The following is a 16,347-nucleotide window of genomic DNA, read 5'->3' as shown; positions in this document are numbered from 1 at the left end:
TACTTTTAAACTTTTCCAATATGTGCTTGTAAACCGTTCCATTCATATATCACAATTATCGCTCGACAATTACTTAATGTAATCTCGTGACAAAATCAGTCATATTCGCCATAATAACAAAAATATAAGAAAATAATGAAAAAAAAAAAATGTTATAACGGATTTGAATCGCGTATATTAATTATTTTTGACAACTACCGCCAACGATTTCTCAACGATTTCTCAAATGTAAATAATATTTCTTTTGTTCTAAAAATAGACAAATGCCACCTTAGTCTACCCATGACCACGAACGCTGTAAAGTGCTCGAAACGTCGGGATGTCAAAAATAATTAATATACGCGATTCAAATCCGTTATAACTAGTTTTATTTCAATGTGTAATAATCGCAAAAATTTTAAGACAACATTAAATAATGAAGAAGATTTACTTAATTCTGACAGTCATAGTCAATATATAAATCTGGTGCAGAACCAATCTTTTTATGAGTTAAATATAAAATAAAATTGTCGTTATATTCACAGCCGGTTATCAGGAGGATCGGTCCAGAGTGAAGTGTTACCCTCCGACAAAAAGAAGAAAAAGAAAGGCCTATTTGGTAAACTGAAAGAGTTCACTAAATCACGTTCCATCGATGACCATGTTGGCAGCGATGACTTCCGACCCATAGGAACTGTATCACAGGTATCCAATTGAATACTCCATTCTATAAATCAAAATCTTTTTTTCCCTTAATTTTTAAGTGACTTTATCAAAGAACAAATGAGTAGATTAAGTAGAGTGATGCTCTATAATATTTTTAATCTATACGGATGAAAAAAAATATGTTCATTATTTCTTTAGTAGTTCTAATACAAGACTAAAATTCATATCTTTAGTATACTTTGTTTTAGTATGATACAGTTATAAGTATCCTATCGTATACGTTTGTACAAAAAGTCGAAAACAATCGTTTCACAAACGACAATAATATCAATTTATTTACAGAATAAATTCAAGTATAGAATTGATAAAAGTAAGTTAACTGATCGTAGATCTCTTACCAGATATTATGCTGCTAATCATGTATATTATAAAACTAAGATGTATATATTGTTGCAGTTTGAGGTACGAGTTAGCTAGTGTAATTTCAGACAAGATACATTTATATCTGTCGAACCCATTCTAGACAACATATTGACAATGCTACGACGGCTACGACGGCTACGACCAATCGTCGTCGTAGCCAAAACTAGTAGCACGAATAGTTAATAATATTTCTGTCATTAGGGTTCAGACTCTGACATGAGCGCAACTGGCAGCAGGCGAGATCTACGAGGGAGACTCTCCGATATGTTCAGTAGAAAAGGACAGCTGACCAAAGGAAATAGGTAATAAGTAACAACTAAATAGTTCACGCTGTAAAACGTCTTATTATTTAAGCCTCAATATATACAAAAAAAAGAAATACAATTGTTAAACATTTATGACTAAAAACTATCTAATTTTAATGAAGCTTAACCCAACTAAACCATAGAGAGAAATTTCCGAGTAAAAGATTAATCTTTTTTTTTATAAACACTTTACTAATGCCCGGTTTCTGGCGCACATTCGTTACAAAAAAAATGAGCAAAGCAATCTGATAAGCACCGTTTAAACTTAACCGAGCAATGGGTGTCGTTTAACCATTTCATAACATGACGTTTCATTTTGTGACAAATTATATTATATTAATATGGTTTATAACTCTTAGGTTACGACTCGTTATTTTTTCTTAAAATACAATACTAGCAACATTAGCATAATTAATACGAACATAACTGATTCTAATTCTCTGAATCTATTTCGATGATTATAGAATTTCATTTATCCATCAGCAACCTAAGCTTGTAAGAGAAATCCATTCAAAATATGTACAAATAATGAATCCAAATTGAAGTATAGCATTGATTTCAATATACAAGTAACAGTACCATGAACAAAACAATAAAATAATTTTGTCTTTTTAAATATTTCATAAATAGAAGAGATAAATATTCGTGCAATCACTTATAATTTAGAAATCGTCGTGACTTATAGATATTATTATTAATTTTGATCAAATATTTACATTCGAAAATATAATAATAATTTAAATCTATATTATTTAAAAAAAATAATAAACCAAATATTGACAAGACCCATCAAGAGGCATACTATGGATTATTGTAATCCTAAATAATTAAAGGCAGTAATAATAATTAACCCACGTTTAACTATTCGCATAATTTATTCAAACAATGTCTACTGACTAGCTTTAAACGTCAAAAACCGGGCATAAGTGACTGATTATAATTTTCCTACAGCAAAGACCAGAGCCCGGATCGGCCAGGCAGCGCAACCGGTAGCACTACCGGCAGCACGACTGGTATCTCTGCTACGAAGCCAATTCTGCGCAACGCAAGCGCCAACACTCTGTCGCGTACTACTGTCAAGCCGGTACATAAATTAACTTTTTACGTTTTATACCGACATCCATTATAAAGATTTTTTTGTTTCATTTATCAAACATCGATATAAGTATTTAAATGTCATGTTTGTTTTATTTTTTATTACAGAGTGAATCTCTCGCCGCTAGAGCATCGAGTGCGACCCCCGGGGTGAAGAGGAAAGGAAAATAACTGAAGAATTAATTAATCGCTGTTTTATTGTATTTATCCAATCTCCTACGAATATTCCACATAGCTTGTAATAATATCACAATACATATCAGATAGAACTATCGAAGAAAAACATCTAGATAAAGACTATGTTCCTTCTGGTTTCCCCTTAAATGCCTTCGTCCCCGTTCCTACCGACGCACGTACATGCGCCCAGCTTGACGTGCTTAGCGATACTTATATTTGTAATTTTTATAATTATAACTGTTGAATAAAACCGCAATGTCTTATTACATATCGGCTATAATTTTTACAATGTAGAGGGGTTTAGGTATAAAACTTAAGTTAAACGAAAGGAAAGACCTCGTGAGGATCCGCGGACGAGACGCAGGACTGCGAGGCGCGACGGCTAGCTCTGGTCCATGAGGTTGGAGTCCGCGCCGCCCGACGAGTCCTTCAGGATCGACTCGAAGATGGGCTGAAGGTCGGGGAACGACTTGATTTGCGTCACAAAGTCCATCAAGTGAGGATTCTTATCTGTAAACAAAACAACAACCACGATAATACATTTACAATAGCACTGTTGGCGATTTCAACCTTCAATCTAGAATTTTTTTTTATTAATAATGAAGATCTTTCATCTCAAGTATACTCTAGATTTATGTCGTGTACGTCGGTCGTACTTGACGAACTCCCTGGTCGAGTGGTGTGTACACCGGTTTTCATGGGTACGCCACTCCGAGGTTCCGGGTTCGATTCCCGGCCGAGTCGATGTAGATTACCATAAGTTTTCTATGTTGTCTTGGGTCTGGGTGTTTGTGGTACCTTCGTTACTTCTGATTTTCCATAACACAAGTGCTTTAGCTACTTACATTGGGATCAGAGTAATGTATGTGATGTTGTCTCATATTTATTTATTATTTTTATTATTATTTATTTATATGGCGAAAACAATCTTTGACTTGGGTGACATCGATGTCAGTCAATCTTAAACCGAAATTGAAATCGCTGGTAAATAAGAAAGCGGTACAATAATTAATTCGTGTTAATGATGTAGATACAAATACAACACTATATAGTACATTTTAACGGCTCAATAAATAACTTTCACCTTGAATTGACATACCTTTTTAAATTTAACCAGTAATGACAAAAGTACCGAATGAGTTGCTAGATGAATATTAATAGGCTATTTGACTGGTTTTTAAAATCCATTTTATATTATTAAGTAGAGGTTAAGGAACCCAGCAAAAGTTGATTTTTTTTATTTCTATACATATTTGCCGACAAATATCTTATTAAAAATTCCATATTTAAATAACGCGCGAAAACGCTACTTGGACAATATGGCTCTGCAAAGGGGTCGGTGGTGTCACTTTGCTGTAATTTAATCTGTGGTACATATAGTAGAAAAGCAAGGTTTACAAGAGAGTGACTTTATTATAAGCCCGGCCAATCAGGAGCGTTTTGTGTTACGTGACAAACGTTTGAAAAAATGCATTTTTATTTATTGATTTTTGAATAAATTAATTATTATTTTGAAGTGTCGTTAGTAAATAACCATTTATAAATTCATAATATACACTGATTACAATAATTCACAATTTATTTTTCGCATTGTCAAATAGCCTATTAATGGTGGTTTAATATAATTAGCAATACGATGAGGGACAAAAGTTCTTCAATTTGATAAAAAATATTAAATTAATTTTATCATTGCTATTTAAATCGTTTTAAAGAACATTCTTGACTTGAGATAACTTGACTAATTAATGTTATTATCAAGATGATACCCGTGATCACCCGTGTTGTTATAAGAACTTTGGAAGTAGAATTGAAGTGGATAGTTAAGGAAAATAAATCGTATTTTATATATATATACACATACTAATCAAAAACTTTATAGTACATAAAACAGCTTTTAGTAAATCACATTGAACAATCACGTTCCTTGCCATTGAAAGGGATAATAAATACACATATACAATGAGAATGGAGTGCTTTGAAGTTAAAATTTTTTTACAACTAGAATGTTGCATTGAACATGTTAGATTAGTAATTGATCCGCCACCCGACGGTATTTTACAAAATAGTTTTTTTTGATTCGATATTATGGTTTACTTGGTGGTAGGACTTTGTGCAAGCCCATCTGGGTAGGTACCACCACATCAGACATTCTACCGCCAAACATAAGTACCGAGTATTATCGTGTTCCAGTTTAAAGGGTGAGTGAGCTAATGTAACTACAAGCACAAAGGACATAACATCTTAGTTCCAAATGTTGGTGGCGCATTGACCCGTTAACATTTCTAGCAGCGCCAAAGTCTATAGCCGGTGGTGACCGTTTCCCATCAGGTGTCCCATATGCTCGTCCGCAAACTTATAGAGTATTACGATTTGACTGTTTCGGGAATATGGGTAGAAATGGCTACAAGTACAAGTACAAGTACAAGTACACCGTTAAAGCAATCTAAAGAAGGGACTAAAGACGTACCGGCGTCGGGTATCTGCAGCAGCGCGGCGGCGGCCCGCAGCGCCGAGCGCTTGAGCTCGTCCTGCTTCTCGTACTCCTGCTTCACGGAGTTGGCCTTCACCTTCATCGTGCACGTGGCGCGCAGCGGCTCCACCAGGCTCTCCAGTCCTACGGAGCAAGCTCTCAAGTTAACTTTGCGAATGCATTGACGTCACCTGATGTCTATGAAGCACTATTAGCAACTTATACTTTTATGGTATACTTTAGTGCAAAAATAGATCGTAAAAGTGAGATATTTTAACATGGTCGCTGACTCACTCTGCAGGACGACGGTGGGGCACAGCTGCGCGAGACGGGCGCACATGAGGTAGGTGAGCATCTTGATGTCGTAGTGGTCGCGCAGGCCGTCCTCCACGTGGCGCAGGAACTCGAACACGTCGAGGCGGTCGAGGCACGTGCCCAGCAGCGTGTACATGCACTCGAAGGCCGCCTTGCGCAGGTCGAGCCCGTCGTCCACCGAGTGCTTGAAGGGGCCCATCTCGACCTCCCTGATCAACTCTTTCTGCGAAAAGGGACGCGCTCTCGTTAGTGCGTGCGCGCGGGGGGGGGGCGCGGGGCGCGGGGCGGGGGGCGCGGGGTACGGCGGCGGGGCGGCGCGCTCACCTTGACCTTGGTCTCGGCGTAGATGGTGGGCAGCACCTCGGGCAGCAGGTCGCGCACGAGCGAGGGCTTGTTGTGCGCGGCGGAGTTGAAGGCCACGAGCGCCACGCGCCGCACGCCCAGCTCGGCGTCGCGCAGCGGCAGCAGCAGCTCCGACATGCAGGCGCGCAGCAGCCCGTCGATCGCTTGCGGCTGTACGGGCACACGCGTTATAGTCTTCTATACTCATATTATCAATGCAGATCATCCAAAATTAAGGAAAAATTATTAGATTTTATTATAAAATGATATAGGGAATGATAATAAAAAGAAATAGTCGAAGCCTATATAAATAAGAAGAGAATATATAAATCAAAATGTATATTTTTTACAAACCTGATCCGATATGGTAAATTTAACTGCAGTAACAGCAGTTGTTCTCGTTAGTGGTTCGGGGGATTTCAAAAATTCTTTTAAATGCGGTAATAAGTCTTGAGGTTCCAACAAGCACAATTTTCCTAAACATTCCGCTACCTATATAAAGAAAACATTTTTTTAATGACAATAAATATCCATACAATAGAAAAAAAAGATAACTTCGATCATTCTTAAAAAACTATGCTTAAAATATAACACAATAATATAAGTAACCAGCCTATAAATTTCACTCTAAGTACACTTTAATAAGACTTGGAGCATATACAAGCTCGCTGCTCCAATGGGGGTTGGTTACACATTTGACAGAATTTCGTTAAAATTAGACACATGCATGTTTCCTCACAAGGTTTACCTTCATCAAGCTTGAGATGTATAGGGAAGATGCTAAATTTTTTTTCGTGTTTATTTTAAAGAACTCCATATAGGAAAGACCTCAATTATATTAAAAATTTAAAACACTGTTATTTACCGCAAAAATTGCGGTTTCAAAATGTCAATTTCAATTTTTGCGCGAAAACGGGTCTATATTTCGCATGACGTCACTGCTGTCTGTCACTGACCCACTGATTGTACTTGTTCTGACTGGTTTTCATACTTATGCATTTTTTATCGATCTTTGAGATACTTTTTTGTAAAAATTGAAAACGGACTATCGATACTTGGAAAAAACGTTTTGTTGGCGAATGTTTTGTACCAATATGTTCACCTACTTCAATAAAGTTTTCAAATATATAGTTTTTGACTGGACATTCTGACACAAAACTGAGATAAAAGTGGTTTTGTGCTGAAAAGAAAAAATCTGGTGTCTGCTTTGACAAACCTAACATCAATTTTAATTCGAAAAACGCAATTAATTTTCGTTTTAATGTTCACTTTTTACAACTATAACCTCAAATGAGTAGTCAAAACAGGAGTGACGTCATTGAAAGCTAATTAGTGTTTTTGAAATACGTTCCGTTTCACGTTACTTTATTTCGTAATTTTGTTAAAATACAAAATTATATCAAATATAAACCTTGCAGTGGTCCTTCTTTTATATTTTTTTTAACAATTTAATATCAAGATTTTCATAAATATAATATTTGCATGTTCCCTATTATAAAAACAAATTAAGCATACCGATATTCAGTTTTGCTTGCCTAGGCTTGAACCCGCAATTATGAGTTAAGACATGCTCCCCACCCAATGGCCCATCTCGGCTCTTTTATAATAATTTTTTTGCGTAGGCAGTGATATACTTTCATAATCCGATGAGTGGGCAAACCAGATAGTAACAAGATTAACGAGCAAGATCAACGGCTTTATATGCACCGTACAATGTCATTGAGATTCTCTTTAGAGAAAATAATGTTTCATTGGCACAACCTACGATTTAAGCCATTTAACTCGTAATCTAATTTTAAGCTAACCACACGATAAACAAGATAATCAAACCACAATGTATTAATGGAATTATAAGAATAATATAGCTTTCTAACAATTAATATACAATTTGAATTGGATCTTTAATTAGAAGATTACCTCTTTAAATACAAATAAATAAATTTTATCTCACGTTAATTAGATATCACATAGAATAAGCAAAAGGGTAACTTACTACATTCCGAGATCCTTCCTCAGCGCACTGGCAGTGCTTTGACAGCTGCACCCAAATTTCAGGTATGAACGGCCTCAATGCTTCCACCCCTTCTGGCGTACACGATTCGCAGGCTATTATCTACGATACAACACATACATAACTTACTTCAACAAACTAACTCAATCTCAGTTGTTAAATTCAACAAAATTAAAAGTACATATGCAGTTTACAACATTTATATGTTAGCATATTTATTTTAATATGATCATATTTTATTGTTTTAATGTATTAAAGTATTATCAGCATAAATAATTCGATTTAAATAGTTGTTACAATTTGCGTTGATTGTCAACATCCGGTTTTGACTAAACTAAATTGTTTTTAAAATGGATCGAAACCGGATGTTGCTACAGTCGGAGGAGGGGCGTGTAAACATTAAATACTAGGAGTAAGCCTAGAAATGGTCATTCTTACTTTAATCGTCGAATTGGAAGGATCGTGAACCACTTCAGGAGAGATAAAGTATTGATTGTGAGGAGAGTTTTTGTATTATTCCAACATATAATAATTTCTTATAAAGATTACATTATTACATTAAGGACAATATCATATGACATAGATTAAAAATACTTATACGATGTAGCGTTAAAAAAAAAAAGATATAGATAAAATAAGAATGTGCCAACCTCTCTCAGTGAATGCAAGAGCAAGTACTGTCTCTTAGGCTGCGCCTCGATTTCGTTGAGTATGAAAGGCAGGAACTCAGGCAGGTTGCCCACCGCCACCGAGCCCAGCGCGTAGCTGGCTGCGGACTTCACCTCCTCCGACGACGGCGCGAACGAGCTCAGGAGCACCTCTTTCAGATTCGGGATCGAACTGAGGTCCCTGTTTCATATAAATTTATTAAGGCAACATAGGTCAGTTAAATTTACCTTGAAAATATGGAGATCATCTAGTGTAAATAGTACAAACTCTATAATTTTGTGCAGACGTTAAAAACAAGTGCGGGGCTACCAATACGTCAAATATAATGCTGTTCCATCGTCCTAAATAACATTCACCATTAATTTTTCCGTTCATCGAATTTCTTTTACACTACCCTTAATTTTATAATTATATTATAGACATTTAAAGGTCGATAAGCTTGTTAAGAGATGTATATTTAGTTTAGATAATTTAGGCAATGACTTAGCTTACTCAGCCTAGAAAAGAATATTTTGAAAATAAGTGGGATTTGCAGATCTATTTTCAATGCGAAATATAATATCGTGTTGATTTTTTAAGGAATTTTTGATAATGTGATAACATAAAATAAGTGGGATTTGCAGATATTTGCAGATATTGTCTATGCGAAAGAGAATGTCGTGTTGATTTCTTAAGAAATTTTTGGTAATGTGATATCATTTAAAACAAAAGGCCGACATACAGATGCCTCCCGATCTCGGCGAGCGCCAGCAGCGCGAACATGTGCTGCGTGTCGGCGTGCGGGTGCGCCGCGTCGCCCAGGAAGCCGCGCGTGATGTCCAGCGCGTCCGAGCCGCCCGACACCACCACCGCCGCCACGCACTTGGCCAGCGAGTGGTAGGCCTGGCGAGGAAGCGTCCGCTGTACTCCAGACTGATAATAATCGTAGCTTTTAATATGTCACCACTTAAAACTTACATTGCTCTCATATCTTATTGATTTATGTTAAAAATAATTAGAAAAATCAAAAATCAAAATCAAAGTATACTTTATTCAAGTGGGCTTTTACAAGCACTTTTGAATCGTCATTTAACAATTAAGTGAAGCTACCACCTATTCCGAAAGTAGATTCTACCGAGAAGAACCGGCAAGAAAATCAGTAGTTACTCTTTTTCAACATTTAAAAAAATATCAAGATATAATTATATAAGAGTTACAGACGATATCACAGTCCGAAGATCTAATATTTGATTTTCGGATAATATATGAAAACATAAAAGGGAGTAAAGTATGCTAAAGCACGACACTCGTGCTTGAAATTCGGGTTCGGGTACCTGTTTGATGTGGTGCGGGGTCGCAGCGTGATCCGCGTTGGCGTGCACGGGGGCCACCAGCAGCGCCAGCAGCTCCCGACGCGAGCAGCCCGCCACGTCCGCCGCCACGAGCGCCGACAGCACGCCGACCATCGCCTTCAGCGCGCCACCTGAATAATACTCCGATATGAATATGACCGACACCTCGTCGAAAACATGTCGTGACAGGCTGTCCGTACCCTGCAGCAGCGGCGAGCGCGCGAGCGCCAGGATGTTGGGCGTGAGCGCGGCGCGCGCGTCGGGCGTGAGCGCGGCGGGGCAGCGCACGCACGCGCCGCGCACCAGCGCCAGCGCCGTCTGCGCGCAGTGCAGGTCGGCCTCGCACACCAGCGCCGGCACCTCCATCAGCACCTGCGGCGACACGGGCGGTCGGAGCGTGCGGTCAGCGTCGGCCGGGCGCCTCGTCACCGCCGCTTACCTTGCTCAGCAGCTCTATGCTGATCGCGTTGCTGTAGTTCTGGACGAGGGTGTCGAGCAGGACGAGAGTCGACAGCTTCAGGGCGCGCTGGTTCTTTCTCAGGAAGGATCCGAGTATTGGCACCGCATCCGGCTTAAAGGGAAATTACCTCGTATAGAAAATGACTCGATTCGAATCTGGTTGTCCGCTTATGAGAAAATAAAATTACCAATATTGGTCGCAAGTCGATGCGCAGGGGAGAGGAAGCTATTTTAGTGAGAGCTTTGACGGTTGTCAAGCGAGTGATTTCGTTCCGTAATCTTTCCAAAAATATCGGCAGACAGACGGGAAGCTCGTTCTGTAAAAAAATACTCATTTCATATAAAGTAGTCTATGTGTTTTATTAATTTCCAATGAAACAGATCTATAAAAATAATATAGAACTCTACTAACACATAACATGCAAAATTAAAACTATTTACTAATTGTTTTTTAAATATAAATAAACGCATGAAATATTAATTTTGCACAGGTATTTTATCTGCTAATCAAACATTATCCGCTCCGGCCTGTACCTCCAAGTAATCTCCGAAGTGGCAGATGAGCTGGCCGCAGGCGGCGATGGCGCGCTCCTTGACCTCCTGGTCCATGTCGGTGGCGCGCAGGCGCACCAGCGTGCACTCGTACATGGCGGGCACGAAGCGCTGCAGCTCCTCCGCCGGCGCCGCGTCCGCGCCGCCCGCCTCCAGCGACTCTGCGGCGAACGAACGGGTTGACCATAAACAGCTCGCATATTACCGTAAAATTCTAGTTATTACTATATATTTTTGTATGCTTAATTTGCTTGTTTTAGTTTTTTATTCAGTTTAATATGTTATTAAATGTCCTCTTTTATCTCAAATAACGTGAGCTATGCTATAAAATAAATAAGTATACTCCTTATCGTTTCATTTACAAATACCTTGATAATAAATTCTGAATAATGAAATAAAAAATATACTTAAAAGATATTATAAAGATTTTAAAGATATTTTAAAAATCTTGATTTATTTGTACACATTCATTACAGAGTCAGGCTAGGAACAGAACGAACCAAGCGGACGCATGACTTTGACGAGCGTCTGCAGGACACGTAGCGCCTCAGCGGTGACTTTGTAGAAGGGGTCGTGCACGCAAGCCAGCACAGCGGGCAGCAACGCCGCCACGTGCGGCCGCATCGCGGGCGCGTCGTGCCCGCGCACCAGCCACACCACGAACACCAACGTCTCTATCTTCATGGACGATGCCGTGCCCTTGTCACTGTGCAACGAGGTTTTGTTATCAATTTTCAAGCGAATTTACTATTATATATATTTAGAATGTGTATCGATATATAACTAGACAGTCGACATACGTGAGCGGAGGTGTGAGGGCGCGGATGACGCGCGAGGCGTGGTCGGCGAGGCAGCCCGGCGCCGCCGTGAGCAGCTCTCGCAGCAGCGCCAGCGCACACGAGCGCGCGCGCACGCTGCGCCCGCGGATCACGCGCAACGCGCCGCGCACCACTCCGGGCACCTGTCGGAACCATTTATTTTTGAGCTTATGTCGGCAGCCTTTCTAGTGCTAGTTAGCTAAGCTCATTTTAGCCATTCCTAACATCACTAATGCGCCACCAACCATTGGAACTTCGGGCTTTCCCTTTTTTGCCTGTGGTTAGACTTGACGACCTCCATGGTCGAATGGTGTGTACACCGGTTTTCATGGGTACGCCACTCTGAGGTCCCGGGTTCGATTCCCGGCCGAGTCGATGTAGATTACCATTAGTTTTCTATGTTGTCTTGGGTCTGGGTGTTCGTGGTACCGTCGTTACTTCTGATTTCCATAACACAACTGCTTCACCTACTTACATTGAGATCAGAATAATATATGTGATGTTGTCTCATATTATTATTCTCATATTAGACTGACTCACTCAATTCTTCGAGCCGAAATAACACTTAAGTTTATCTGCGTAACGGAAAAATATATGACGAATGGGTGAGACCCACTCAGACGTTCTTGTAAAAGACTTCCCACCAAGCATGGACACCTGAATCTTCATATTAAATACAGTAATACCCCGGACTTACGCGATAGGTGGGACTGAGCGCTATCCGCGTAAGTCGAATTCGCGTAAGTCGGGGTACAATTTTGCATATAAAGACATACAAAGTATGTTTAATTGGGACTGGAGACTAAATAAAACAATAATTTAGGAAATAATTAGTATCTAATTCTAGATAATATGACAAACTATATTAATAGAGTGTATGTATAAACACAATCCGAAGTTATTTTGATGTAGAAGGTTTCATAAATTGTAACAAAGTCGTCTGACAAGTCAATGATTTTTTCTTCTCCCGTAATAACTCCTCGTAGCATCGTAGTAATTTTTTTACTCCATGTTTTGTAACAAAAATCCGCTCTTCATTGGAGTCTATGCTTTCCAAAATTGTTAACCCTTTTTCAATCGAACTGAGGGCTTCTGTCAAGTTTCTAACTGTCATTTGAACGCCGCTTAACCTTGACTGCGCGGCGTTCAAACAAAAAACGAATAGACGAGAAAATTAAATCGCGTAACTCCGAATTCGCGTAAGTCGAGGTAGCGTAAGTCGGGGTATTACTGTACTATACAATTATAGGACCCAATTCCGTTGCATATACTTAGATCCAGGCATTAGCAGGCTACGTACCCTGTGCAGCAGCAGCGCCTGCGGCGAGTCGTGCGCGGGCGCGAGCGCGTGCTGCAGCGCGGGCGGCGGGCGCGTGGCGCGCAGCAGCGCCGTGTACGCGCTCAGGATGTCGCACTTCACGTTCTCCTCGCGCTCTGCCGCAACACACGCACGGTCACCACTATTCTACTCGCTTACAATTACACTCTTTATATTGTTTTACATGACCTGAGGTTTTATTTATATTATATTTATAAATATAGAATAAATATAGAATAAAAAAATATAATATAAATTTAAAATATTACAAAAATAGTTCCACACTACATATCTAATATTTAGCTTCGATATTTGCAAGTTTCGAATTAATTACGAATTTCATTTCTATAAAATTCCAAAATAAAATACTACCTTTGAATCTTGCGATTAAAGCTGGAGAAACATTTTGATACATTTCAGCTAATAGTTCATGGCGCGTTGCTATAACTGACTCCAGACATTTAGCAGCTGCACGTCTAACCTAAGGCCAAAATAATATACTATTATAATAATATTTTATAAATGTTACTCAACATAAAATAATCGTACATCAAAAGTTTAATGCTATTCAATTTCATAAGTAAAATAATATAATAAATAACAAAAATTGGCTTAAAAAGATTTGTTATCATTTTTATTCAATCATTAGTAATCAATAGCAATATTGCTAGTTATGTCATTATTCAGTATAAAAAGATAGCTTTAAGACTTAACTTAATTTAAAAATTTCTTTTTAAGATGCTGTAAGTCCCAATAATACTTTAAACATACCTTCCACGACATATCGTCATCATCAGAGTATTCCTCGGAGTCAGACTCCGGTTCCGCATCAGGCTCGAAAGATTCATCCTCCATCTCTTCGTCCTCCCCTCCCCCACCCTCTTCATCATCCTCATAGTTATAATTAGGATCATATGTGATCATCTTTAAGCACAGGTCAATAATCTATAAAAAAAAATGTTTTGTTTAAAATTCAGTCTTATGGACACAAAAGAAATAACCTTGAATAAAAATATGATTAGTAAGATGACACCATGTTACTGCTATAAGGTCACAAATCCCGTATTCCTAGGATCCCAAGTGGGGTCAGGCTACTATAAAGTTATGATGTTTTACAATCGAAACATTTTTAACCACAGCTCTAAGTCCGACATTCCTATGTGTCGGATAACACAGTTGGTCATTTGTCTTATGCCTGAACTCTACTATTGTGTCGAATTACTGTCCCAACCAATTATGTGCAGTACCAGTGTAGGTAAACAAGTGTGATCAAATACAGATATATTTATTGAGAATATTAATAGCAGAATTGAGTATAGTTCAATCAAAAATCAGTCAATGTGCCAAAATAACTTACCATCATACTATTAATGTAATAATTGTATTCCAAAGTTGTACAAGATATTCTCATGACCGACTTAACATGATTAATTTGTTGACATTCAAATTGCATACACTTTTTACACTCTATGTACATAGGTACATATTGCAATTATTGATACATATATTGCCTATGACATTATAATGATAGAACCGGCTAGATTTATAATAAATACTTAGAATTGCTCCATAAATACTCAAAATCACTATAATCTATATAATACAATAAAAAAGTTAAGCTCTAACTGGTAAAAAATAATAAAGTTACTTTAATAATGCAAAACTTACTGTTGGGATATGAGGCTGGACTTCTTTTGGGCACTTAAGTACAAATGCCTCCAATGCCTGCAAGCAGTGCTCGCGTAATTCTTCATCTGTGTCTGTTGAATGGTTAAGCACTTGAGGTGCCACTCTCCACAACTGTTCACCGAATCTATGACCAGCTTGACGACTACAACACAAAGAATTAATAGCATGATACTTCTTAAGTAATTTTATGAAGGAAAAATGATAATATTAATGGCTTACCAAATAGACGCAATACATTGTATATGGGTACGACTGACACTGGAAGATGTTGATGAACTTAAGCCTTCCAATAAATGATCTATGAGTTTGTTGTAGAGTGAAGCATTGCATGACATGACCAAGTGTGACAATGCCACAATTGTACGTTTGCGTACAGCCTAGAAATAGATAGTAATTTAGTATTCATCAATAACTCTTTTATAAACAAATTACTACTTGATTACTTTTCAAAACACATATTAAATTTTTACAAATAGCAGTAATTTTTTGTGAATTATGAATATAACATTTATATTTTAAAAAATATGTCTTAAATGAATTTGGCTAACCTGACGTGGAGAGGCAAGCTGAGGAAGCAGAGAGTTCAACAGCATTGGGTGAAAGGAAATCAACAACCCTCCAAATCTGCTAAGTAAATCAGCTAAAATATCCAAAGCCTCTAATTGCACAGACACATCTTCTTGCTGAAATTTTTGAGTACAGTTTATTATTATTATTATGAATGTGACAAAAATATTTCACAATCATTATCAATAGTGAGACTATGATGAAATATAACATACTTTAAATAAAGAAGAATCCAGTCTACAAAGATAAATCTTAACCATTTAATCTGTGTTTAGTTTGAAAATTGTGTAATGGAACTGTAAAATAATAACAAAATAGTTTTACATACCTTCTCAATAGCGCTGCTTAACCTTCCAGTTATTTTTTTACACACATTTGCAGCCAGAGTATTCGAACCAAGGGGCAGTTCTGATATAACTGTTTTTAAACCAATGCTACTTATATCCCTCAATTGTTCTGTGTCTGAAAGCATGTTTGCACAAAGAGTTTCTACTATTCCTTCCACTTGATATTCTTTAACTTTATTTACCAAGGGACCAAGACTGAAAGTAACAACATTATTATGAATTATAAAGTCAACACAGATCAATTAAATGAAACAAATGAATTTAAAAGACTGCTACCATTTCACTGCTAGATTTTGAACCTCTCCATTTTTATCTTCAAGTAAACGTAGAAGCATTTTAACAACTTTTCTTTCTGAATCATCATCAAGTTTTATGCTATCTTTTTGTAATTCAGTCATCAGATCATTTGTAGCCATAAATCTGAAGTCTTTGTCGTTAGATGTCATCTACAAATAGAATATTATTTTGTTCAAAATAAAAGCCTCCCATGTTATGTAGGACTCAAATTGTATATAAATATATATAATAAAATTGAATAATAGGTGCCGGGTACCTTTTCGAGAAGATTTGCGATTTGATAGGATACACTAGCCATTTTGATATAATTCAAGTTTTTACTACGATGACACTTGAACCCCAAAAAGTAAAAAACATGTGAAAAACTATTTTCTATAAATTAGAAAACAAATTAAAGACATTTGAATATATCCAAAAAACAACCTATTCCTATTGCCAGCGAAATAATCGAAAAATAATGCTCCCAAATCTGTCCATATGATTTTTTTACATTAACCGGCTTTGGTATACATTTCTA

The 16,347-nt window shown here is 37.8% G+C and overlaps 2 protein-coding genes across 3 annotated transcripts in view; one reads left to right on the top strand and one right to left on the bottom strand.

The window, feature by feature from the left end:
• LOC124534575 (centromere-associated protein E) overlaps positions 1-2,913 on the top strand; it is a 22,398-nt gene extending 19,485 nt beyond the window's left edge. Inside the window, exons 37-40 of the mRNA XM_047110495.1 lie at positions 525-684; positions 1,270-1,370; positions 2,325-2,457; positions 2,577-2,913. Coding sequence (XP_046966451.1) covers positions 525-684; positions 1,270-1,370; positions 2,325-2,457; positions 2,577-2,639 — 457 coding nt within the window. The 3' untranslated portion in view covers positions 2,640-2,913. The remainder of the gene's footprint in view (positions 1-524; positions 685-1,269; positions 1,371-2,324; positions 2,458-2,576) is intronic.
• Positions 2,646-16,347, bottom strand: LOC124534562 (cullin-associated NEDD8-dissociated protein 1). Of its 2 annotated transcripts, none has more exons than XM_047110474.1 (24): positions 16,087-16,347; positions 15,810-15,979; positions 15,515-15,728; positions 15,168-15,302; positions 14,839-14,996; positions 14,599-14,761; positions 13,702-13,875; positions 13,303-13,411; positions 12,913-13,046; positions 11,595-11,755; positions 11,295-11,500; positions 10,777-10,955; positions 10,431-10,559; positions 10,223-10,354; positions 9,984-10,155; positions 9,766-9,914; positions 9,174-9,364; positions 8,434-8,632; positions 7,766-7,885; positions 6,127-6,264; positions 5,755-5,943; positions 5,410-5,653; positions 5,113-5,259; positions 2,646-3,155 (listed from the first exon to the last, which is right to left on the bottom strand). In XM_047110474.1, the coding sequence occupies exons 1-24, from the start codon at positions 16,126-16,128 to the stop codon at positions 3,028-3,030; spliced, it is 3,783 nt and encodes a 1,260-aa protein (XP_046966430.1). In that variant the 5' UTR covers positions 16,129-16,347; the 3' UTR covers positions 2,646-3,027. The 2 variants fall into 2 exon arrangements, with proteins under 2 accessions (XP_046966430.1, XP_046966438.1); XM_047110482.1 differs by having other exon boundaries at positions 9,174-9,334.

Source organism: Vanessa cardui, chromosome 1 (genome assembly GCF_905220365.1).
Source record: "Vanessa cardui chromosome 1, ilVanCard2.1, whole genome shotgun sequence".
In the NCBI taxonomy this organism is placed as follows: domain Eukaryota; kingdom Metazoa; phylum Arthropoda; class Insecta; order Lepidoptera; family Nymphalidae; genus Vanessa; species Vanessa cardui.
This window is presented reverse-complemented; position numbering and strand designations above follow the sequence as displayed.

What these genes read in the sequence shown, in the direction of transcription:
- LOC124534562 (XM_047110474.1), bottom strand. Translation starts at nt 16,128, where the DNA reads ATGGCTAGTGTATCCTATCAAATCGCAAATCTTCTCGAAAAG. An exon ending in ATGACGATATGTCGTGGAAG is followed by an intron (nt 13,412 to 13,701) that starts GTATGTTTAAAG and finishes TTTTGGCCTTAG; the next exon opens with GTTAGACGTGCAGCTGCTAA. An exon ending in CCCCACCGTCGTCCTGCAGA is followed by an intron (nt 5,260 to 5,409) that starts GTGAGTCAGCGA and finishes CTTGCTCCGTAG; the next exon opens with GACTGGAGAGCCTGGTGGAG.